The following is a 27,019-nucleotide window of genomic DNA, read 5'->3' on the forward strand; positions in this document are numbered from 1 at the left end:
CCATGGTCTGTATCTAACTACACCATTGCCATTATAAGCATGTTGGTGTTCATTGTCCCCTTAGGATGCATTATGTCTTTTTAGGGACTCCAGCTAATGTAGCTATGTTCGTACTGGGAGCTGTCATGTACTGTGCCACCAATGTGATCACCTTTATGCATTCCTTGCGTGTTAGTCTCGAGGGGCAGGGTCATTCAATGTAGAATACCGCGTTATTCTCCTGCCGAATGGTCACTCTCGACAACGCGCATTATACATACAACACAAGCATGCACATCACAGAGCATGCGCTCACTAGCTAGGATCTCTGCTGTTGTTTGCAAACAGCCCGTTTATCTAAACGCGTGCGCTGCTCTAATTCCGGCGCCGACATGGAGGCGCTGGGGTACATCATTGCGCATGCCCGCCTTTGGGTACACAGCGCTGTTTAGTGCCAATTTGCCGCGCATGCGCATATTAAAGACAGCGCTGTTCAGTGCCACCTTTCCGCGCATGCGCTTAACTAAGACGATCGCTATATCGGCAGCAGCGATAGGAGCACAGCTGCTGCCGTTTTACCAATCAGAAGGGGTATAAATACATTAGCCTCACCTCTCCTCGTTGCCTCCCCTTCGGCTTAGGTGTCAGCCGAGAGGTACCGACGGAGAGGTGAGTTAGCCTGATTGGAACGCGCATTTCTAGGCTTTGTGGTCTTGCTGTGGCCCCTATTTTCACATATAGCTTATTGTTAAACTATATTCACTTGGGGCAGACGCTTTCTTAGTCAGTCTTGCAATTTTGAGCATTTAACTTACTCCTTCTTCACCTGCAGTCTAAGGGGATTGGTTTATGCTCTACTTTATTTCATTCCATGTACTCTTCTAGATGAGCACATTACATGGATCTTCCCAATCAGATCCCTAATTCCGGGATAACTATTCCTGAGCCACACTTTTTACATCCATTGCTTGGCCTAGGGAGGGTGGGTATTTACTACTGATTGTACCACCATCGAATGGGCACTAGATGAACATAGGTAATCATTCTAGGGTAATTGTACTAGCCAGCGACTAGACTCTGATCTGGTCAGACAGCCAGTCCTTCTCTTTGTTCTCCATGGGGCAGCGTTCAGTGAGGACAGTCACACAACCAGTTTTTAAATGCACAGACTGTATAACCTGACACTGACCACAGACCTCTGAGTCAACTCAGGATGACACGTTAAATTTTTTGTTCTGTGCACAGAGCGGGGCCTCAATCTCCGAGCCGTCGCCGGGTGAGGTGAGGCTCGACTCCCACATATTGCTGGGTAAGTCTTTGAAAGCATTGTTCATAATTAATGTTCAGCAATGTCTGGTGGTTGACTTGAATATGAGACCTTATTAACATGTGGCCGTCCTAATAGGGACTAGCCTAGCTGAGTTTATATGTTGGTCCTGATATTGTGATTAGTCCATAATGATGGCAGAACAAACAATATTAGTTGTCTTTTTTTGTTTCCATTTTTAGGATCTCTACCTCTATTAACTACTGATCTGGAGGAGATGGTAGGATGGTCTATCAGACCACACCAGTAGTTTGGACAGTACTTTAACAAATCATTTGGTCTGTCCTTTTTTTGTCTGCACTTTGTATTAATTGTCTGAGTGTATCATTGCAGTAGCAACATCTTTGTGTATTCGGCCCTGAAGAATGCCGGTGTAGTTTCACCTTCGGCAGAAACATGTTGGCCTGATCCTTAACACAACCAAGCATCACAGTGATTATTTCACACTGTCCCACACTCTTTTTTAATCTGGCGTCTTGGTGAATATCTTCAATAAAAACATTTTTTCTTTACCTCGACCGTCATTTTAAGATCACTTATTCTTTATTCCCTGTTTTGCACTGCATTTTCTCAGCACCATTCAGTGGCACGGACACGTTCATATGATGAACCAGTAGTGTGTGGTGTCTAGCCAATACATCTGGGCTTGGACTCACCACCTGGTCAGACGTCCTACATGACGAGGCTCCGCCAGATGGGTGGGCTGATAGGATATCTAATACATTATCGTGTCATGTTACCATTTGGTCTGGTTCAGTGCAATCCAAAAGGGTCATTTTAGAAGGACCTTATAAACTCAGCTACGTAGCTTAACAGACCTTCCGACTCTTTTTGTTCTTGGTAGTTTGATTAGGGGTATTGAGTCTGGTAGGTCTCTAAACATAGTCCCCTTGACCCTCCCTAACCTTTGTTTTCCAGCATCATGTACCCAACACTCCAATATATGTACCTTAAGTATCCGTCTATGTGTGTGATACCTCGAGGGGGGGGGGGGTCTTTTTTATCACGATCGCTACTTCCTGGGACCCGGAGGTGTAGCCTGCGTGAGCCAATACCCTATATGTGCCCTCCCCAAGAACCCACATCTAGTACCCTGTAGATGTGTCCACTGAAGCATCACTACATCTGGGTGTAAGCGTTTGATATGGCGATAAGCCAGCCCTCTTTTAATCCTTTCACCGAGGCCATTTACGTTCGATATCAGGCACATAAGGGCCTGGTTGTCTATGGGGGTCGACATAGGTGTGATGTATTGTAGGGAGCTGGCTCTAAATATACTATACCAAAATGAGGTATAGTGTGCACAACAGAGTCCAGTGGAACCCCAAAAGGTAGGCAGAGGTAAAAGTAGATAGCACCTTCCTCTCGTTTTGGGGTAGTGTGGGAGAGCAGTAAGGCTATATCAGAGGGTAGTGTTAAGCATTTGTTCAACACACTCAATCAGCAAATGATGTCACAAACTCAAAGACTGAACTCACACCAATTTGAATTGCATAAAAAATATTATTTAGTTATATTTATGCCCTAGAACCAAGCAAGCCTGGCACAGTTAAGTGTATTTGATAGGTTTCAAGGCACGTTGAACAATATAAGCAAGCTGAATGAAAAGGACTTTGCTACAAGTTTGTAAATGCTTTCATATAGTGGAAATTACTGTAAGATTACTTTGGATTACTTTACAGATTACTTTCTGGATTACTTTTCTACTCAGTGTGATATATCTAGCTATCACACTGGGTCATTTCCTCGAGAAAAGGTAAGTAAGCAATGTTTAGTTATTTGCAGTTTCTCAAAGTCCCATACAAAACAAAATAACATTTTTAGGAAAAACAGTCAATGTGTTCCTATGGAGAAAAATGAAGTGAAGGTTTTGCAGGTAAGTACAAGATTGTTGGAGTTGGTGTTCTGGGGTTAGAACCAGGGTTTCCCCAGGGTCTAGTATGCACTCTTAAAGTACCTCAGCGGCACTAGGGCGGCCAGGTGCAGAGTGCAAGCTCGGGGACGAAGATTCTGAAGGAGATCACCAGTTGGAGAGGTAAGTTGGGATGCCTGGGGATACTGGTACACCATCGGTTGGGCCACTGAAGGCCGTGGGATTTTGGGTGCAGGGGTGTCTTTAGGCGTCGGGGTTTTCTTACCGGCTCCGGTTGCGGTCGGGGGTGGGGGGGGTTTCCTACAGAAAGAGGCTGCAGGGTTCTTTTGGATGTTTGAGGCAGGCCAGACATCACCAGATCTCAGGTAAGGATCGCTGGGGAGACCTCCTTGTGGTGTTGGGCCACTCAAACTCGGGCCCTGGGCATCGGGTGCAGAGTGGTGCAGACTGGTGGATTTGGCCAGAGCCAGGGTCTGTGGGTGAGCAAATCCGGTGCTCACGGGATATAGTCTTTCTTGTGGAAAGGCAGGGCAGGTCCTTGAGGTTGCTGGCTGCAGGACACACTGGGATTTTACTTCTGCAGGTTCGAGGTGGGGACAGGCCGGTAGGGCTGGGGCCAAGTCAGTGGGCATCCGCCTCTTCATAGCTTTAGCACAGCTTCTTCGGTCCTTCTTTTTTACTTCTTGGTCGGTTCTTGCCTGAGGAGGAAAGGTTCAGGGTTGCCCTAAACACTAGATTTAGAAGTGTCACAGGTAGGTAAATGTTGGTACCAATGGGTCCTTTCCTTGGGGTGGGTACACCCCCAATATGCCACCCACCAGTGGGAAGAGGGTATTTGCCTTACTCTGGTTGGGTGGGTCCACCCATCTGCAAGATGGCGGGGACTGAGAGTTGTGCTTCATCTTGCCTCCCCCACATGAGGGGTGGGGTTGGCAAAGTAGGGCACACCTCCCTTCCTCACTTGGTTATCCTGCCGATTCTCCCACCCAAAGTGGGGGTCAGACCAGGTGGGGGCCAGTTGCTGGAAGCAGCAAAGTCCTGGAGAAGCTCACAAAGGTGGCAAGCCTTTGAAGCTTCTACTTTGTGGACCCTGCACATCCTGGGGGAGGAGGTTTGGCACCTCGTCCGAGGATGTGCATTGTTTCAGACCCCGAGAGCAGAGAGCCTTCTCTGACCACTGGAATAATTGCAGAAGAAACAGGTGCCACTGTCCATGCCTCTGCTGTCAGTGGGTGTCCTCGGTCCGGCCTCCAATCTCTGTCTCTCTTGGCAGCCCAGCTCATTTCCCTTCGGGATCCTCCTCTTCGCTTCACAGCAGTCGCACATGCAGGTCGCGACCACAAGGCCCCTCTCGACTGCGCAGCCCCTCTCGACCGCGCTGCCTCTCTCAACTGCACAGTCCGGTTCTTTGCTTGTTTGGATCTCGAGCCGACAGGCTCACTCCTCACCAGTATCTCGACTGCTCCCCCTCAAGACATCAGAGGGGTGGGGGTGAAAGAAGCGGACCCAAGTCCCTGGTGTCAGTTGTTCACACAATCTTTTCCTTGTCCCGCTGGCTTTTCCACCTTCTCGGCCGCGCACAGGTCTTGAACTCCGTCAGTATTGCAGGGCCGCGCAGCGCCTCCCGGTCTCTTTCTTCCCCGGTTCCAGTCCTCCGGCAGTCTGTTTGGACTTCAGGGGGCAGGGGCCTTGTTAAGCACTGTGAGCAGGATATAAATATAGTCTCTGAACTGCAGAATTTAGCGGCGCATTTAGTGGCTCCAGCCAGCGCTGCTGCGAGGCATGTCTTGGTCGGCCATATTGTTGCCCACACGTGACTCTCGACCTTTTGTGGGTATTCATTCTTCGCATGCCCTACCAGTTACATGCCAGTAAAACTGTGGAGGGCAATTTGCAAAAATATTTGAGGAGTTGAGGAACAGAGACCCTTGCATCATACTCTGTTGATAGCACACAACACCACCAGCCTATGTAAATAATTGAAACAAGTCCCATTAAGGCATCCATCCATCCACTCACTCACTCCTTTATCAATTCGAGAACTCACTTATTCAGTCATCCATCTGTTCAATCAATCACGCACCCTACTATTTAATCAACCATTGACCCATTCCTGCATTCACCCACTAAAACATCCAAAGAACCACACACAAAAAATAAGTATGTTTACTTCTTGAAAAAAAAAAAGAGCATGCTTTCTGGTTTGTTTTACCTGTTTAGCAGTAGATCCCAAGAATTGAAATTGCGTAACTGCTATTTAAACTAAACAAATAAACATCATTTATGGTTCAATTTTACATACACTGGATATAAAATATTTAGAAATAGGCACACAAAAAAAACGCAGTAAACATTTGACCAGTACTGCACTACGCAATCGCTTGATACAATTGCAGATGACTGAAAGGTTAAGTTCACAAAATAGATCTAAAAACTCTAGTCTAAAGCCATCACACATTAAGAGCACATCATGCCATCTTACCCCAGTTTGTAGTCAAAGGATCTTGTCTCATTTAGAATTATGCCTCCTCTTTCAAGTTCTTCGATTTGCCGTTGAATTTCATAATCTAAATGAAAACCAAAAACACATTCACTCTGGTGACTGAAAAAATATGTGTGCACATTGAGACAAACTGATAGCATAGTGGTGCGCACAAAAGCAAAGCCATGATCCCCATAAGCAGTAAACAAGGAAATGTTAGGAGTAAGCAGTAAACCTACTGGCGAAAAACAGAGGCGAGGAGAAGGGGGTGGAGGGTGGAGTTTAGTGACCTCTGACTGAAAAAAGAGAACCTGATGGGGAAAGGAAGTTCTGTACATGCCCAGTGTTAATCTCCAATTGTAGCCTGTAAGAAGCAATATTGGTGGCAATGTGGTGGTATGGAAGTGTCATTAAACTGCGGAGGGGTACAGCAGACATCAAGGGCAGAGAAGTGTTGCCAGAGAGAAGCACAAGCTTGTACAAGAGACCTGTACGTATATACCAATCTAGAGGTAATACAGGTTACTAAGTAAAACATGCAGCTGCTGTGATGATTGGGTCAATGCACAATGAGTTGTCGCAAACAGCTAGATCTCTCAAATGTCTTCTGCAGGCAAGATATTAGGTGGAGGCTTCTGTATCCAGGAGATAAGGAGGGCATGGGAATTGACAAGGTATGTCCAGAGGTGACCAGGCAAACAAAGACACTATTGGAACCTAAGTGGGAGGAATAACTGAGTTAGAAGGGATTCATCCTTCCTTGCAGACAGTCAAAAGAACGGGAACTGGGGCAAAGAGAGCTTCTTGATCTCAATTACGCATCATTTTGGCAAAATTAGTTTAATAGAAGCCAACGATTACAGTGGAAAAAAGTTTACACGTTTCAGCATAGATTAACTAAGGCTTGAAATGTAGCCTGAAAGTTGGCTTCCAGTGCACAGGGCTTATTACAGGATATTGACTGTAATATGGCTTTAACAGTTGAGTTACGGTTAAATTGGAAGTTCAGGGATTTAGTGTAGGTCTGGGCAGTGGCCTACGCTCCATTCGCGGAGTTTCAGCACTCCGCAGAGCATGCAGAGTTCCGTTAGCGGAGTAGAGTATATTCCTCGCACACTTGCCAATGTTAAACTAGAGAGCACGAGCGAGGAAAATCCAACGCTAGACCACCTGTCAGCGAGATTTCTCAACGTGGGCGGTAGTTGATGGTCGTGACCGCTCGCGTTGAGAAATGACCCGCTCGCTTTGAGGAAGCTGCTGCTCTAGTAGAAAATCTACGACTGCACAAGAGCTCAGGCATAATATGTTGTAAAGGCCGGATTATCTTAAAATATCCAATCGGCACACCCTATCATAGAAACTCTTAGAAACGCATAAAATGAGAGGTCAGAGAATTAATCAAAGAGGACATAGTCAAAGTAAAATTCGGTTCCAAGCATAATGTATTAAACGGGAGTAATCAAAAGGGGGAGGAGGAATACATGTCCATTTATTTCCCCAGGTAGTATCAAGGTTAATCAAGTGAAAAAATGGACACTTGTGACAATTCTAGACCATTGGTTAGAAAAACTATGGTTTCCTCAAAAGACCCAATGTGAACAGGTTTTGCGGTATATATCGATTCATCCGCCCCTACATTGTGGTTTGTCGGCAGTTATCATTGGATACCATAGAAAGTGTGGGTGCCTGCCTCATCCAGAGGCTCCTCTGGTCTAGGTTGCAGTGTCCAGAGATGAAAAATTAGTGCAAAGAAAAAAGGTCAAAAACTGTTAAAAATAAGGTCTACACCAATAAAGATTTTAATGGAATGGTGGAGATCTTATAGTAAAAACAAGTGGGTACTTGTCCTAGATCAAGTTATGGGATCTAGAAGTGCAAATTTACAGGAATGTCGACATGTTTCAGCCCCCTTCGGCTCAACGGAGTCTATGGGGCTTTCGTCAGGACATAAGGACAGACAAACATAGATACTTTACTCACACTATTTATGTGGAGTTCAATGGAAGTAGTGAGGGTCAACTTTAGCCACTCAAATCTTAATAACCCCTAATGTAGAGTCTTAAGGTGTCAACGGGGAGGCCCCAGAGCCACGTGTGTGGGATCCTGCACCGCTTGTGCTGACTCTGCCCCCGGATGAGGCAGGCACCCACACTTTCTATGGTATCCAATGATAACTGCCGACAAACCACAATGTAGGGGCGGATGAATCGATATATACCGCAAAACCTGTTCACATTGGGTCTTTTGAGGAAACCATAGTTTTTCTAACCAATGGTCTAGAATTGTCACAAGTGTCCATTTTTTCACTTGATTAACCTTAATGTATTAAACGCTCATATCAGAGCTGCTGATTCAAGCTAGGATACAAGATATTGGGGAAAATTGCAAGCAATCACAATTCTTCAAACACTAATATTTCTGGCAGTTTTGTAGAATCTTGTAAGGGAGAAATTGAAGTTGAAATGGCAATCTATTTTCTCTCATAGAACATACTGAACAAGGGCTGCTCTTTAATCGTGTTTGCTGGTCACGGCCATTGAGCTAGTGGGTAATAAGGAATCATAAAGGGTACAGAGAGCCATTGTCCAACATAGACGACAACTCTAGCCGCGAAACCACACTACTTAAAATGGAGGACATTGTAAATGAGTGTAAAAAGTTCATGGTGTATATCCATTTTTTTTATCTGAAGTGCAGAAAAAGAATGAAGGTGGGAAAAAGGAAGGTGGGCGAAGAAGAAATCTACCTGAAAATTTTAAAACGAGACAAAGCGGCTGAAATCACCTATAGCTTTTGCCAGGAATCGTGCACTATTGATGTTTTTCACTTCTGTCCTGACACCGTAACTCTCACCAGGATGATGTACAGATATGTTGGCATCCACTCTTAGTTGTCCCTCTACGAAGAAAAAAAATAATAATAATTGGGTAACTTTCTGCAGGTAAGTGGCAACGCCTGTGTGTGGCATACTGAATGGAAAGATACACACATGAAGTACAAGCATTGTTAAAGACCATCAGGCTAATCAACCACTGCAATGAATGCAAAGATGCTAACTCGATTCCACATGTTTTTTCATGCAACATTTTGAACTAGTAATGTAGTAAGGCAAACATCTGCCAAAGCTTTAGGAAACCAGGAGTCAGATGGGCAAAGCTATTTTTTGATCGTAAGCCCAGCGAATCATAAAATGACAGGGTTTGTGATGGCAAAATGACTTTTATCTATGTATGTGCTAAACCCATTTTGCGAGTCAGAACAGCTTTTCCGACTTAAGAAATCGGCTTTACCATCCATTCTGAATCGCAATTAGGAGGAGGAGTCAAAAGGGCATCCCTTGTAATCGCGAGTCACAACGGTTTCTATCAACGTTTAGTGGCCACAATTGTAGTCGCAAACCATTGGCCAGCTACTAGCACCTCAAAGAAGATGGTAACTGATTTGCAAAAGGGAAGGTTGCCTCCTTTGGACAACCCTTTGCAAATCCTGTTGGATGACGTCAAGGGGTGAGGCAGACAGAGGTTCAGAGGTTCACTGCCTTCACCACATGACATATCCCAAATTGGCATCACTGGTTCCCTAAAAAAAACATTTTTAATAAAAGGATCCCTTTTGTAAATGTAAACTGAGGGAAGGTTGTCTGCTGTTTTCTTTGCATCTCGTCATTCGCAGCCATCACTGGGGGTAGTAAATAGACTGTTATTATTATTATTCATTAAGCAGGCAGCTCCGTGGCCTTCTGCCACCGAAAATGTTGCATGTGACCTAATAATACAAAGGCTGAATCGCAAAATAAAGCCAGGTAGGAAAAAGCCAGTGCACAATTTGCGCCATGTGGGTCTCTGATTAAAAGAAATGTAAACATTACAGGCTACACCACGGCATCCAGAGCAATGGAGTAGTCTAGAGTCAAAGTACTGCATTTGGTGTCTATAAGATTCAATGAAATCGTACATTAGGTCTGAGAAGAAATTTTGGCGCAATCTCTAATAACTCCAGCGCTTTTACTGAATTACAGTTAAGAGTTGCCCTATTTGTTGAGAAATCTGTTATTTTAAAAGTGAACGACTATTTTGGGGCCATAAACTTTTCTCAAACTAACCCTTTAGGAAGGAACACAAGCCAAAGAAAATGTAATATTCCAAGTAAGACCTATGCTCCCTACAAAGGCCTTCCCATCAGTGGTACCACTTGTGCTCACCCAGGCATTTGATTAGATAGATCTACAGCCATGTGCCATTGGATTTGGGAATCATAACTGGCGAACAGCACCTATATAATCAGTGAAACGTTATCAAATAATTTTCAGAATGTTCTGGCTTCTGAACCACTCATTACATACAGGACCATGGCAGTATCTACTTGGGGTTCTGAAGAACAAGTTACTTACCTTCAGTAACACTCTTTCTAGTGGATACTCTATCTAACCGTAGATTCCTCACCATAACATAACCCCACGGGTCAGACTGGATTTGGAAAGCTTTCACAGCAGTGCTCCAGTGTGCTGACAGGTGGTGTCATGTGGCTCTGCAGTGACTCCCTTCTGTTCCAGAAGAGATGAAGAGGAACTGCACATAGGCTCCACCTCTGCACGTTGAATCAGTTTCTTTCTGGGATCTGTCTAAACACTCAAAAGCAGAGAACACAATCAATCGGAGGTATCAGTGTTCAGATCTCTCATTTTGGACCTTACAGATGGGAGGAAGCCTTCTACAGAACAGGGAGGCTAGAGGGCAGTGAGGAACCTGTAGCTAGATAAAATATCCACCAGAAAGAGCGTTATGAAAGGTAAGTAACTTGTTCTTCTCATGGATACTTCTAAAACACTCCTCACCTTTAGAATAGATACCAAAGCAGTATCTCCTAAGGTGGAGGGCCTGTGGAATGAGCTCAGACCAAAAACTACTGCAGGACAGAAAGGGCGAAATGCCCTTCCCATTAGACCTAGCTGTGAAGGTAGTAGTGCTTCGTGAACATGTGCACTGATGCTCACGTTGCGGCGTGGCGGATACAAACAATAGGCACTCCACATATCAACACAGTGGTAGCAGTCTTGGCCCTGCTGGAATGAACCTTTAATACTTCTGGAGGCTGCTTCTTTGCCAGTATGGAGCAGGTCTTAATGAAAAGGACTATCTAACCCTGACGAAATCATTTTCGCCTTTCATTTATTTTCCCCAGAAACCCCCCAAAAAGTAGATTGTCTTGTCCATTATCTTTGGTGCGATCAATGCAAACATGTAAAGCTTTCTTCGGGTCCATCTAATGGGAGTCTCTCTTCCTCTTTCGAGGGATGAGGCACAGCAAAGAATTTTGAAGGGTGATGGATTTCTCAAAAAAGAGTCAAGACCGTCATCAAAAAGACCACCCTGGTCTTTAAAACCAGTTTTCCTGGGAGAAAGTTGGTGAAAGATTGTTGCACTGAGAGAGATTGGAGCTTCTTACGTGACAAGCTGCAGTAATCATAACGAGGAAGACAGTCTTTAGAGACAGAAGACGTAGCGAGCAGCTGTGCATTGGCTTCAAATAGCGGAAAGTCAGAACCAAACTGAGATCCCACTGTGGAATCACAAACTGTTTTGGAGGAAATATGACATTAAACCTGTTAGAATTCTCACCATTACAGGGGATTTAAACAAAGATACCTGAAACGGTAAACAAAAAAACACTGCAACGGCGGACAAATAACCTTTATTTGGGCCAAAGCAAGTCCTTGTTGGACCAAAGACAAAACAAATAATAAAACATCTGAGAGCTTGGCCTGCAATGGGTGCATGTGTTGCGGGCTCAATACCAGGCCACAAATTTGTCCCTGTGCCTAGCGTAAATGGACTTTGTAGAAGCCTCCATGCAACAGAGATATCATCCACAACCTCTGGAAGTAGTTGAATTTGGATAACTGCCACAGCTCGATCTCCATGCAAGAAGGAGTAAATTGCTCAAACCCTGCCCTGCTGCTGCAGTATGGCCTAAGGCCTGCTTTGCGCGCATGTTATGTTAGCATGGCTTATTAGAAGTTTAAATGCCATTTTACCTTTTGCTGCTTTTGCACACAACACTGCATAGCTGTTTTTGTAAGTAATCCTTCGTGAAGGTCTACACATGAGAAAGGGTTTTGTTTTTGACATCTCTAGACTTACATCGTGCCCCTAGTCTGCACAGTGAGTGCTGAAGCCGTCAAGGTTATCTAAATATGGTAGCTGTTTTGACATGATCGAGTAACGCTTTCTAGACACAACAATTAGGCAGCTGTGAGCCAACTAAGATTATGGCACCCTTGTTATTACACACTTGCCATGATTTCACACACTTGGAAGATTTTCCATTTCCAGGGATGCAGAGAGCTTATGCTGATCCAGATGTGATTTACTCTTACTGAGCGGAAAGGTATGGGGTCCCCCAAACAAGCCTAAGAGACCTTCTATCGTTTACAATACATAGTTCCTATATAGGGAGGGTGTTAAAACTAGGCGCTATAAGACCTGTTTTCACCATCAATGTAATATGATTTCTCCTTTTGTATTTTATGGAATTGTAACAATGCTGACCATATTATTTCTAATCATATATCTGCTTATGTTGGCTAAGATACTGCATTTGAGATAACGTCGTTAAAATAAATATTTTAACCTTACCGATGTCTCTACTTTACTCCTGTTGTGGACTGGTATGAGAGACGAAAGAGTGTTCTCATATCCCACCACTCCTGAGTTTGTGCTAAGTCGAAAGTTCTAGGTCGTCTAATCATCGGTTACTTTGCTATAGGACGAAGAGCTAATGTGACACTAATGCTAGCTGGTTGGAGTTTTTCTAGGTACTGAGGTGAGTTTCTGGTACACCACAATTCACTAATGTCCTAGGTCTCTGTGCACAGTTCTGTGTATGAGCAGGATCCTTGCAACACTGCTGTGACAGAAGATCCTCCCGAAGAGGTAGCCTGATTGGAGGACAGATGCTCATACCCAGAAGTTTCAGGTACCACTAGGATGACTTGGGCCCAGTCATTCCTGATCTTCTTCAGAACTTGGGGCAGGAGAGGCAAAGGAGGAAAGGAGTACAGGAGTACCGTGCTCCACTCTAGCTAGAATGCATCTCCCAGAAAGAGCTTTCTTGGATATTCCAGTGCACACATTTTCTGACATTGCAAGTCCTCAATAAAGGTCAAAAGATCTAACCAAGAATCTCCCCACTATTGGAAGATGTCCTGTGCCACCACTGGGTGTAATTGCCATTTGTGATCCGCCAGGTGCTGCCTGTTGAGCTTAGCTACCATGGTGTTTAGAGATTGCACCAGTTGGTGCCCTGAGGCCCTAGCCAGCACCTGAGGTCTAGAGCCTCTTGACACAGGACCCATGACTCCACTCCACCCTGCTTGTTGCAGTACCACATGGAGGTGTTGCTGTGCATGAGAAGCTGTAACAGGCTCCCCTTGATGGACGGTAGGGAGGCCTTCAAGGCCAGGGGAATGCCCCACAACTGCAACAGATTAATGTGGAATCAGATTTCCTATGATCTCCACCTCCCCCAAATACCCTCCCAACCCAACAATGATGCATCCATCACCACAAACTCTGGGTGGGGTAGGGAAAGGGGTCTGCCACTTGTCCAATTGCGGCTGAGTAGCCACCATTGCAGATAAGTGGCGGTCTCCTTTGAAACGTGGGTGGAATCCAATAGATTTAATTGCTGTTAGGCTCACTGGAACTTCAACTTACACTCATACGTTTGCATATGCCACATGGCATGGTTGAGTGTAAGCAAGTACAACCGCGTGCTAGTACTGATGGGGGAAAATGAGACAGTTGGTTAGTGGAGTTGTTGAAATGATGCACACTGTATTATTAATGCTGTAATAATTGCCTGATGGTATATGGAAAACTAATAAAACATTTAAAAATAAATGGCATGGTTGAGCCGGGTGCAGAATGCAGTTCAACAGACCAAGAAGCCTCAGAACTACTCTCACTGAGACCAGGACTGGGCCTGAAACATCAGGATCATAGCCCAAATGTCCTGGACTTCTGTCGGAGGGAAGGACCTGAACTGCACCATATCCAAGCCCGCTCCTATGAGAGGAAGCCTCTGTGAAGGAGTCTGGTGAATTTTCAGCAAGTTGATCGTGAACTGTGATGTCAAGTAGCTCAATATTGTCTAGATATGTTCTACAACTGACTTGGGTGAGCCCATTTTCAACAGCCAATAGTCGAGGTAGGAAAAAAAGTAGCATCCTCAATCTTCAAAGATGTGATGTGACAACCGGCATCTCTTTCATGACCACCCAAGGGGTGCTAGTAAGGCTGAAGGGAAGTACAGTAACCTGAAAATACTACAGGCCTACCTTAAAACACCACACAGGTACATGAAAGTATGGATGCTGCAGGTCCAAGGCCTTACACGCACAGAAACACCTGGGTCTAAAAAGAGGTAGAAAACCTAGCTGAACAGAAATGTTCCTTTTTTTAGGACAAATTCCCCCACCCACCAGAGAGGCATGCCTCATCAATGGGATTCTCCTCGCACCGTGACTGTTGATCACGGTGCAGGCTACAACTCCCTCTCTGAGAAGCTCTTCAGATGTTTTAAGAGGTTTGGTAGAAGCCCTATAGTGAACTAAAGGGTGGTGAGGCTCAGAGCATGCAAAATGTTAAGAAGTGAATTAAAAACTGACTCCAGAGCAGGTGTACAACTTTATTCATGCATGCCTGTATCACGATTAAAAAGAGAGAAGGGACCCTGCACTGGTCAACTGACCCTGAGTCCATGAGTCACTAGTAATAGGTCAACATCTATCTACCAACTAGACCCTCACAAGAGGTGTATTGGCATTTGTCAGCACCTTCAAGTATTGCTTCTGTTCAAATAATATGCTCATGAAAAAAAAATACAAAACCAATAAGTGATCCACAGTAAATTTCAACAGTGGATCCACTGCATTGCAACCTGCAATCATCGGGTGTTGTGCCTCAACTCGAGGGACCCTGGCGTGGGACTCAGGTTGCACTCGGTCTGTGATTTGAGGCCCCTGGAGCATTCCAACCAAATGAAATCTTCTCTCAAGTTTAATTCATGAAGTGTAGCATCCAAGAATGGCCAGACCTTATCAAAAGTCTTTTCAGCGTCAAGGGTGATTGCAACTGTTAGATAGTATGCAAATTAAGCTTTCTCAATGATGTGGCAGAATAATCTGGTATTGTCACTTGGCAGTCTATTTTTAAAAAACCTACTTGGGTGGGATTAATTAGTTTAGGGATTTATTTCTCTAAACAAGTGACAAAGACTTTGGCATGGATTTTGCAGTCTATGTTAATTAATGTGCTTGGCGTATTATTTTTGGGGAGTGATAGCCATTTCCTGTCTTTTGGTATAATTCCTACAATGGCCTCAGCCATATTCCAGAGTCCAATTCAGGCAAGAAGAGTTTATAAAATGGTGCTGTACAGTCATCTGGGACGGGGGCTTTATTAGATTTGATCTTTTTTATTACTACTCTGACCGCTTTGGCCATTATAGGGAGCGGCGAGAGATATTTTTTCTTCAATAGAGATGGAAAGAAGTTCTAGTGTATCAAGGAAATCTTTAAATTTCTCAGGGTCAAGAAGGTGATTATTGTCATCTAGATCTGTGTAGATCTCCTTAAAAAGTTCAGCTATTCGGACTGACTTCAAGTGTGTTTTGCCATCTTTATCTTTTAGGCTAGTGATTAAGGATTTATTTTGTCTCAATTCCAAATAGGATGCCAACATATTCCCTGCTTTATCGGCTTCACAGAGTCTAATGCCTTTCTGTTTTTGGATCCAGACACCCGCCCTCATGCTTAGTATTCTGCTGTATTCATATTTTCTATTACTTTATTAACAAGTAGTTGTCATTACTAGATTGTTTGTATTGAAATTCAAGTGTCTTTAGTTCTTTCGATAATTTGTCAGTTTTGTCTTGTTCATATGAACTGATGTTGATAAGGCAGCCTTTAATGGAAGCTTTTAGAGCTTCCCATCTAGAGAGGTGCTGTATCATCAATAGGGTTGTTAATGAGAAATTGTCCGATTTCATTTAATATTTTATTTCTGTGTTCAGTACTGCTTATAAGTAAAACATTAGCCTCAGAAGGTTATGTTTGTTAACAAGAGCACCCCATTTAAGGAATATAGTGATTGATACAGGAGTGATCAAAATACATCTCGGTTCTATGCTGGTTACAACAATGTACTGATTGGGATTGCTGAAGATGTTTAGATAGTCAACCCTAGAATAAGGAAGATGGGGTGGTGAAAAGAATGAAAAATGTAATGTATCTGGGTGTTGTAACCTCCATGCGCCTTTTAAATTGTGTTTAAACATATCTTATTCCTAGGAACATGGACATGCTTATGGTGACTGAGAGGGCAATATACCAACAAAGGCTTAATCCACGTAAATGGAACAAAATATGGACACCTTGGAACACATACAGGGGGGATATCTGTGAGCCTCTGCCTGAAGATGAAGAGGGGGATAGCTCGGGGGAAGAGGAGGATATGGAGTCGTAGGGGGGAACAAGGGAAAGGGCATTAGAAGCAACGGAATGCACAGGGCCCTACGAACTGAAATTGCAGGCAGGCTTGTTTTTGCAGTGATTATGTACAATGCCTTGAGATGCTTCTATTCACGCAAATGCAGTATTTGATTTATGACGCGGATCGTATATATTGACCCTTTTATTAATAAGTTAAGAGTTTGGGAGAGAAAACAAAAACAAATTAAAAAGTTGCTCTACTGATTGGAAGCAGCTGAATGTTGACGCTGCACTGAAAAATGAATATCCGTTGATGTTTAACATGTGATGGCAACAATAAAAACAAATTTAAAAAAAAAAAAAACATATCTTATTCCTGAGTTTACGTAACTTGGGTGGTTGTTTATTTACACAAAGAAGACCTATCTATATTATTCTCTTTTGAGAGATTAAAGTCACTGCCAAATAGTGTCAGCGCATCATCAGAGATGGAGCGCATATTTGAAGCCAAATCTTTCCAAAATTCTTGATGGTCCCCATTTGGTGCATATATTGGCTATATAGAATGTTTTCCCTTCTTTGTTCCTTTCTAAAATCATCCATCTGCCCTCTTTATCCATCTTATTAGACGTTATAGAGACATTAGCTTTCTTGGATACCAGTGAAAGCTCTTTCCTGCTGCTCAAGCCAGCCCTCCTGACCTAGCCACCTATATAGACATAAAGGAGCCAGTATTGATGCCCAAATTTTACTTTCTTGGAGTAATAAAATGTCCCATTTTAATTTATAAAGAGAATCATTGATTTTATGTCTCTTAATAGGGTAGTTTAATCCATTTATATTGAGTTAAATAATATTTAGGTTGTTTAGAAATAAACTGTTTTAATGGACATGATCTGTGTATTCATCTAATGGAAGGTCTGCATGATAAGTGAGGATGTGTACCCTGACTAATTTGCAATTTCTAAAGGAAGCAATATGGGACCCGTATGGATAAATAGTTGTGTTATGACAGGTGGAGCGTGTACACTCGTGAAAGAAGAGAGGTAGAATGTAGAGCCAAAAAGAGGAAAGGGTAGAGTTAGTGGAGTAGAACTGTCTTCTCAAAGCAAAGAGGTTTAAAAAGCACATACATTCCAAGCAAAAACACTATGAAGGAATATTAAATTATACCTCAAATTGCCTAACATGGAGCATTCCACTACATTAACTGGAAACATGGGGAAAAGGATAATATTCTCTCCTCAGTGGAAGATAAGTGAAATAACATTAAGAATGTTTGACATTATACTAACTAAACGAGCTGTAACATTGTAAGCTAAGCCACTAAAGAAGGTAAGAAAACCTTTCTTCAAACACTTCGGGTAAACATAATGCAGAGAAAGAATCCTTTACTATAGTTCTAAAGCTCTATAAGGTTCAAATAAAGTTCAAAATAGTATGTCATTTCTTGCAAGGATACAATTACAATTTCCGCCCATCTGTGAGCAAGCATCTAAGAAGGTAGGGGTTTTATGCATGTCATAGTTATTAAAAGAATAAAAGCTCCTATTGTACACTGAAGAGTAGATTCAAGAGCAGTAATTGAGTCTTGCAACCACACCATAGGTTAAATTATACTGCTGCATATACTGAACTCTCCATGTACTGGGATTTGAGATAGATTTTAGGGGGCAGGTTTCTATTCTGGATTGGTCTAGTAATATAAGTGAAGAGCAGTAAGGGGGAATGAACAGATCGCATCCCTATCCAGCAAGGCGTACGGCAGGTCCTTGCCCCCACTTTATTTACCTTGTATGTTACACGATGTGGTGCTAACACTTCTTGACTGCCAGAATGTTGTACCTGTTTTAAATAACAAAAATATACCAATCCTGCTTTTTACTGATGATTCACTTCTTCAAAAACACCAATGGGCTCTAGAGATCTGGAATTGTCTGTATCCAAAACTAAATGTATGGTTTTTAATCTTAGGATGGTTAAAAATTGCACAGTGAAAGTTGGTAATGAATCCCTTGAAAGAGTTCATTGTATCAATTATCTAGGAGTCGGGTATAAGACAAATTCTGATGGGAACCTTAACTCAACAAAGGTTCCCTTCTTATTCAGCATAGATCCAAGGCTATTTTGTGGAGGTACACTAATACCTACTTACTGGATGTAGTGGAAAACACCTTGGCAAAAACATTGATTGGCTATCCACTCAGTATTCCTATAGTTCCGCTCTTCTTCTATCTGGGTATAAATCGAATAGCAGACATGCTAATATTAAGACCCCTTGTGTATTGGGTTCGATTTTGGGCTGCACTAAAACTTAGGGAATACAGAGATTCCCTTAGGGACTTCATAGCCCAAAAAATGCTTTGTAGGTCCCCTGGCTTACATTTTTTACAACAAGTTCCAGAAGCTTGGGATTCAAATTTTGTGGGATGACATTTGTCGTATTTGTAAAATGAATGACAGCGGTCTAAACTCTCACTATTTGGCTTATGTCAGAGATAGCAAACTAATTTGTTTTTCAAGCATAAAGTTACCCCACAATTTGTGTCATTCCTGGATTTTATTCCATCTCCATTTTCTCAGAGCCCATATGTGCGTTTCCGGCTCAGCTGCTTACCACTGAAATCTTTCACTTGCTGCTGCAAAAATGAAACATTGGCCAATCTGTATCCTGCCTGCGAGTTAACCCCTAGGATCAAGGAACACATTTTGTTCTTTTGTCCTGTACACTTTCATTCTTGTCGCATATGGATAAGCCCTATGTGTCTGGACCTTGGAGTTCATCGCTATTTAATTGCTCATAGGATCTTGAAAAGTGATACCTCTAATGTAATTGTATATGCTGTCAGTAGATAACTGACAGCTGTCTGGTATAAACACAAATTTATTTTGTCTGATCCAGACATTCAATCAGGAGACTGTTGAACTGTGCAACTGAATACTGGATGAAAGAGTGACATCATTTTTTGCTTAGTTGGGCTTGAGACATTGTATGACAGGACTGTATCATTTAATGTGTCGTATGAATTTTTAATTAGAGGGCGTTGTGAACATTTATGATTATGGTTATATTGTTTGGCTTTTGCATCTGATTTTTTTCTTTTAGTACACCGGATTATGCTGCTGTGTGAATTGTGCTACGATGTGTGAAAATACTTTTTACGATGTAATTTTATGTAATTCTTGTAAAATATTTTGTTTTTATTTACAATGTTTTAACCATGCACCCTTTGAGGGTTTTTTAATTAAGTGAATAAAGCATCTGTGTTGACTTGACTACAGTTGACGAGCCATTGAGACATGAAATCTTGATGGGACTGTGAAAGACCACTCTAGACTCCTGGATCTCAGTCTATGCTGAATGCCTAAGAAAACTTTCCTGGTGTCAACAACGCTTTTTGATTAGCCCTGGAAGACATGGATTGTGTTGCTTTTCTAGAATATATGACGAAGTTTCCTCATATAGTTCAGTAAATTGTAATATGAGGGGTTTACAGACTATTGGTCTCTGTGATTTTTTATGAGGAATAGGTCTTGATGGTATTCTGTGGGTCGTTTCCAATTCAAAGTCCTTCTTGAAGGGAAGACTAGTTGAGTGAGCAATCCAGATTTCCAAGAATATCATACAAGCATTGATGCCTTGGCCTTCTGTGCCCTCTGGAAGTTCAGAAATTTGCAGATTACCCCTCCTGTTATAAACTTATAAGTTTGAAAAAAATTTTTGTAGAGAAAGCGATTTATCCATAAGGTTAGTAAAATCTTTCACATGTTTTGTTCTCGGTATTCTATATTAGTTAGTCGATCTTCAGCTTTAAATATTCTAAATCGCTACACCTTTCTAAACTCATTTTGTAATGTGGTCTTACCAAATCGCAAAATGGGTTAAGTACATTAAAAAAGCCAATAAATCTGACATTGATACATTAAAATGTTTTCACTTTTTATTTCAAGCATATATCACAAAAATAAAAAGGAAAATTTAAATAAAACATGCAACGACCTAAACATTGGGGCTGCAGGGGAATGGGGAGTAATATCCTTGCAATAAAAAATGCAATAGAAAATTAACCATTGTATATAAGGATAACATAACAGTGCATTGGCTTCTTAGCAAGCAGGAATAATTAGAACAGGCAGAGAAACCTTTTTTGCTTTAAATGCACGTCACAGAAATATATGATTATTGGTGGAAAGTAAAGGTACTATTAGTTACAAAAAATAAAGGTCATACAATGGAAAGAAAAAATAAAGTGCATGTGATCGGGCTCATGTAGATGAGCACAACTGATTGAGCAAAATGCTGTCATTCACAATCTAATTGAGCAAAGTGCAGAAGAGGGCTAATCCACAGCTCCATGCCTTGGTGGGAAAAATAAAATGTGAACCACAGTCAAAAAGACCAATGGATCAAGATGGGTGACCAAAGCCTCTCTAGGTGTGTGTGTATATATGTATGCATTGTTTATTTATGATTTGCTTTTTTATTATACGAGGCTGGCAAGACAGGTAATGCCCTTTTGAAAACAGTTCTAAAGATATAAATTCTGGTCCGATGTCAGTACTGCAAGGGAGGTTGAGGGTGATTCTGACTGTAGAGTTCTGAATGGTCTGCAGCCTTCTGGGGTGTTTTATTGTTGATCCCTCAGCTTGCTTGTGACCAGGGCGTGCATGATGATTTTCCGGATGCTGATTGAGAGCCATTTAAAAATCTTCCTCAGTATCTTCAAGGCAGGGAAGCATGAGACAGTGATGGCATTGACTTGGGTGGTCATGTCAACCTTGCTATGCAAGATAATCTTGAGGTTCTTGGCCTGGGTGGTAGTGGTGGTGGGTGGACGGGGGTGGGGGTCGGTATCAGTTCTAGTTCTGTTGGCCACGCGGTGGAGTCTCAGCCAAAAATCATGATTTAGGTCTTGTGGGTGTTCAGCTTTAGACAGTTGGTCTTCATCCAGTCAACAAATTCAGTCATGCACTCATTTAATTTGATATGGTACTGGGCATTTTGTCTGTGAGGGAGAGAACGAGTTGCGTGTCTTTGGCACAGGAGAGGGCATTGATGTGAGAGCGGATGATGCTGGCTAGAGGGATCATGTATACGTTGAAGAGGGTAGGGCTCAGGGAGGATCCTTGCGGAACTCTGCAGATGAAGTCGTGGACATCTGAGGTGTACAGTGCTAAGCTAATTGGGTCATTCAAGTCAGGCAGGAGCAGATCCATCAGAGTGCATATCCTTGGATTCTGATGTCAGAGATCGGTCTGTAGTTGCCGAGCGTTGAAGGGGTCGGCAGGGGGTTTCTTCAGCAAAGGGAGGGCAGTTGCGTGTTTCCAAGAAGCCTCTAGAAAGGTCACGGAAGAGGTGGAGACATTCAGAACGGGTGTCAGCATGGAACTGATGGGTTGAAGCCCTCTGGCTTAAGTGTGGCGGGCAGAGGTCCGACGAGGCCCCTGAGTGGATGGACTTCATGGTGGTGAAAGTTTCTTCTGGGGGGATGACGAGTCATGTGGTTAGCATTGGTTCTTTGGATAAGATCGGGAGGCATATGAAAGGTCTGATGGGTCCGAATGTGGATTGAAGTTGCTCTAAATGGCAGTGATTTTGTTTCTGAATAATTGAGAGAGACTGTTGCAGAGGTCCTGCGTGAGGGCTGAGATGGGGGCAGCTGTTGGTGAGGTGAAATCTTTCACTATGGTAAAGATTTATTTGCTTCTGTTGGTGTTAGTATTGATGCAGTCTGCCAGAGCGACGCGTTTGGTGGTCCAGATCATCTGGTGGTAGCGTCTTATGGCAGATCTTGATGTGCTCCTGTCTCATTCTACATTTACGCTCCAGTTGTTTGCAGTGGCGCTTAATGAGTCTGAGTTGCTCTGTGCACTAACTGGCATGGGGTCTGGATCTTGTTATATTGCTGTGTTTGAGGGCAGCCAGGGAGTCAGCAGAGGAGGTGATCCAATTGCTGAAATTCTTGATAGCTTTAAAGAGGTTGTTGCTGTGTTTGGGTCAGCAGGTGTTGAGAGCAGTGTTCCAGGCCTGGTCAGTGATGCTGTTCCAGTTTCGACAAACTGGTCTTGCAGTGGGGCATGTGCATTGGACTGGGACGGGGAAGCTGAACTTGAGGGCATAGTTTATCCAGGGGAATGTTGTGGGCTCATCGCATCAAATGTTGTTGAAGGTGGTGGAAATAGGGTCCAGGAGGTATCCAGTGACATGGGTAGGACTTTCTACTCGGTGGGCGAGGCCCAAACTTCCAAGGTCTTCAATGAGTGCTTTTGGGTTTGGTGTGGTCTTCCAGGTGGAAGTTCAGGTCTCTGAGTGGGATGTAACTGCTAGCATCGAGGGCGAGTAGTGTGAGAAAGTCAGTGAAGGTGGTGACCAATCCTGGGGGTCTACAGAGGAAAGTGACACTTAGGGGGAAGTTGGCTGTGACATAGAGCTTGAACGACAGGTGTTCCACGTTGGAGTAAGACAAGGATGTGATGCAGCTACTTTTGGAATATTTGAAGTAAGCTACGCCTCTTCTACCAGCCGGAGAAAAGCAAAGCTTTTTCCACAGATACATCAGTCAAATGTTGAAGCTCCATGTACGCACCGGTATGAAAACCGAGACGCAGTCTGGTAAAATGGTGGTCAAGGTCATCATGGCCTGTGGATGCTCACACGTGGAAGGCTTAACTAGTGAAGTCTGTGTTGAAAGATAAGTTGGATAAACAAACGGTTGTCTAAGACAAGGCTTTTTAACTTACTGGCTTTTAAAAGTGGCAACAGCATAACAATAACTGAATGGATATACCGACCCCAAATACCATTGTTAACACTTTAGCCGCGGCCGTTATTTCGCGGCATTGCGGTGGTTCCGCGGAGTGGGCGGGGCCGCGACGGCCATTGGAAGTTCACAGCACCAGCGAGGTAGTGCTTGCGACGGCCAACGGCCGACAGCAGCAGTTAAAGGTTTAAGGCAAACTGTTATGTTTGTGAACTATGTACCGTACCTTTTAAGAGAGATCAGACTAACCTATTACCATATTTATAAGTGTCACCTCTGATCAACTTGAAAGCAATTTCTATCATTACTTAGGAGCAAGGTAACAACATTAGCATGCAAGATGTAATTAGGCTGTACTTTTTCCACTAAATACTTATCGGTTAGAAGAAACATTTAATGCAACACATCAGATGATTCTTTTCATCAAGAAAGAAAAAGTAGCTTTTCTAGTAGCTATTCTTAAGCCTCACAAAATACAAAAGATGCAAATTACAATTTATTCTGAAGAATACGAATGGCTTCATTTTGATTTTAGTTAGTGGGCTGCATAGTGGACACACAGAGTGCCACCGCAGCCCTGTCAACATTTTTGTAAACTTTTTATTGAAAATTGTACAAATACACGCCCACTTCTGTAGCATGCCTGCTATTTTCCATTGCATTATTTACACTATCTATACATTACACAAACTGCTGTGTGCTGGTAATGTGGCGTAGTAACAGTAAAACATGTTCAATAGATGTGTGGAACATTTCAAAGTTAGGTAGTAAGTGCAGCTTTTTTCATGGTCACAGCCCAGCCAATTTATTTTGAGTTCCCACTGGGTCAGAGGGATTTATCACCAAAAATATTCTGAATACACAGCAGGAAGCTGGGTGACATACCATGGCAGCATGTTGGAATAGCCTGCAATTTGATGCATAATCAATATTCTTGACATGCTTGGATTATTCTCCCTGCCTTTCATACATGAAAAGTCAAAACCAATAAACTACAGATACAGCACAAACAAAGTATATGATTATAAACAACACAGCCAACCCCAGGAATATATTTAAAATCAATGGAACCCCGCTGGAGCACGTGGAGCCATATGACTATCTGGGCATTAGATCTGATGCCAAATATCCTGGTCCCCACAACTTTTAAAAAGCGAGGTTATCTTGTGCAAATATGCCAATGCTTGCTTAATCTCCACAGCGGCCCCCACAACGCTAAGGAAGCCTGGCCTCCACCTTGGGGGTGCCCAGGAGTGGACGGCTCACAGGGAAAGCCAGGATGGGTTCCACAGCGGTATTCGTGCAAGCGCCTTGAGACCCTTGCGGGTGAGTAGTGCGCTATACAAGTATCAATTTACATTTTTACAATGCTGTTCTAAGATTTTCCAGCGATTGGGGTCGAAGATTAATTTCTCCTCCTTTTGAGGCATATTTAGCACAAGTAGCTGCTGGAACATACTGGGCAGAATTGTGGGCCTACAAAAAAGCAGTGGGCAAGTCGCTGATTTATCTTGGCACAGGACGTCAATGGATTACCTCAGGCTGGAGCTGGGGATAAGGTTTGTTGAACAATGAGTAGCACTCGGACCATTCCAGTATAATGTATTCGAATCTGGACAAAGCCTGAGCTCAGCAATTCATTGAAAAGCTGTGTGCGAGCTTTGGTCAAGTGTGGAAGCAAGTAAACTGCTGAGGTATAGACATGTAGCCACCATCTTGAACGCTCTGAGTTTTGTTCTAATACGGAGAGCATGCATTCAGCAAGTGGCAGTTGGTGAAAAAGAAGCTTTATGATTATAATATCGCCTGTCAGGGTCAGGAAATTGGTAGCACACTACCAAGTCTTCAAACGTTCCCATTGTACGAGCTGTATTTGGACCAACTTTATCCAGACATAAAAAGAGCTCTGCACATCAGATTCTGATTAGGTCCTCCTTTTAAATGTCACAATATTAGGCACTGTAATGGTGCTTTGTTTTTATTTTTATGCGTACTGACTCTGCAGGACTTGTGAAGCTAAAGTGTTTTTGTCCACTTTATGAGTTTTTCGTACTGCCAGCTAGCACTTTCTCCATATATTTGTTAGTACTCAATGCTGATTTGCCCATACTCTAGTAGTGTACACTTCCAGCATTTTGTTGTTTTTGGGACTAGAACCAGCAGTTTATTATCCAGTTTATATCAGGAGGTCTATTTAAGGGTGGAACTTTTATGTTGGCCTCGTAATTCAAATGAAGCTACATTTCTGCCTATTAAAGTGCTAACTCATGAATCACGTACGTCAATACTGCTTTTTGAATGTATGTTTCTATAGACAGGATATTTTCCCCTGTGTTTTACTCATAATGAATTAGCATTAGCACTTTATTGTTAAGCTTAGATCAGGATTTTTTCTTGCCGACGGGAGCAGTTAAGTCGGGTACTGATTTTATCATATTATTACTTTTGTCCGGTAACGTAGTATTCTTTATATATGTCGTTTTATGTCTAATTTTAATCTAACTACATGCTGTGTATTGTATGACATGCAATTGTAAGCTGAAACAATGAAAATGATGATGAGGATGATAAATACCTTCTGACTCAGTCCTTTAAGTCCCGAACCATCAAAGGATTATACTCTTAAAGCCACCAGGACCTCAGAGGAGGCACTTAGAAACTCACAGGGTGTCAGGCAGCAGGTAACAGCAATCCAACAGAAATCCAAGCCCAGTTGCAAATGTTCAGCTGGCTAGTTCCACGAAAAGGACTCTTTCAGCTTGTTGTCCCCAGTGACCACGCAGGAGGGCAGCCAACTGACCCTTGGAGTCCACATTTTCATCTTGGGTGCAAGAGGGAGCGGATCCAGATCTTCAGGTCTCCTCCCAGGCCACAGAGAGCAGGTCCAGTCCTCTTCTGGCCTTCTGCAGGTCCAGAAAGTGATAAGAAGAGGGTGCCTGGGGTTGCCACATTTATGCCTGGCACTAGCTAGGGGGTGGAGGTGACTCATGGCCCCTCTCTAACCAATAGGGTAAAAGGTCCTAGGCCAGGACCTACCTACTATAGCAGTAGTTCCTGTATGCCTTACAGCAAAGTGATTTAAAATGCCTTGTGTAATGGCATTTTCAAGATGGAAAAAAGTCTTGTGGTAACACTAAACTTGGGATCTGATGGCTCGGTGTGAGTAGGTAGTGTACTAAGGTAATCCAAGGGTTCTCCCACATTTAACACTAAAATCTAGCTTGAGGTAGGCACTGTATCCACAACAAACTCAGAAACAGAAACTTGGTAAAACAAAAGCAGGATCCTGTAGCAATTATAAAGGGGATCCACAAGAATTGTCTTGGCATCCTGTTATCTGCTTTTGAAGTGCACCCCAAGTGTCGCATTTAGCTCAACAGACCCGCCTAGCAGGATTTGACACTGTTCTGTCAAAAGGAGGCCAACAACCTCTACCCTGCATATTCTGTGGAGTTCAGAAGAGTTATCTCCACCCATTCAGGTCAGTTTATTGGGTCCAAGGAGAAAACATTTTACTCCTAGGTCACACCTATTTAAGGCTGAGCACAGATTGAGAGCTGGCAGAGGTTTATGTTAAGTTCCATTAAGGCAGGTAATGGGTACATTTCTAAAAGTAAATTTTCCTTAATATTATTTAAAATCTGACAACCATTGAATTGGATTTTTAAAAACTAATAAAAATAGTTGTTTTATTATTTTTCAAGGCGTTTCCATTCCTGACATACAGTGTTAGTATTTTAATTAATACTCTGGTTTCCTACATAGGATACCTAGGCCTGCCACAGTCAAAAAAGCTTTTGGATTTTGTCACTTTAGGGACATGGTAACATTAATTTTCTACAACTCCCGCTTGTAAATACTATGCAGTCTACCTTGTGGGTGCAAATAGGTCTAAATAGGGGTGACTTAATAATGTTTAACCAGAAGGTTTTCTCCTGTCAAAGAGGGTTATTATGACAGGTTCTATGGCAAGGTCTACAAAGCTGTAGTCAGGCTATACAGGGTAGGCCTGAAGTCATGTTTGACCCGCCACTGCAGTAGATGGCACAATAGGTGCTGCAGTCCAACAGAGGCATTTAACTTCCAAGCTCTGTGTCCACTTTCT

At 42.9% G+C, this 27,019-nt stretch overlaps 1 protein-coding gene across 1 annotated transcript in view; it reads right to left on the minus strand.

The window, feature by feature from the left end:
* GATB (glutamyl-tRNA amidotransferase subunit B) overlaps positions 1 to 27,019 on the minus strand; it is a 596,207-nt gene that overhangs the window by 273,138 nt on the left and 296,050 nt on the right. Inside the window, exons 6-7 of the mRNA XM_086962296.1 lie at positions 8,446 to 8,559; positions 5,662 to 5,746 (exon numbers count right to left, since the gene is read on the minus strand). Coding sequence (XP_086818422.1) covers positions 5,662 to 5,746; positions 8,446 to 8,559 — 199 coding nt within the window. The remainder of the gene's footprint in view (positions 1 to 5,661; positions 5,747 to 8,445; positions 8,560 to 27,019) is intronic.

This window comes from Lissotriton vulgaris, chromosome 3_1 (assembly GCF_964263255.1).
Source record: "Lissotriton vulgaris chromosome 3_1, aLisVul1.2, whole genome shotgun sequence".
Taxonomy (NCBI): Eukaryota; Metazoa; Chordata; class Amphibia; order Caudata; family Salamandridae; genus Lissotriton; species Lissotriton vulgaris.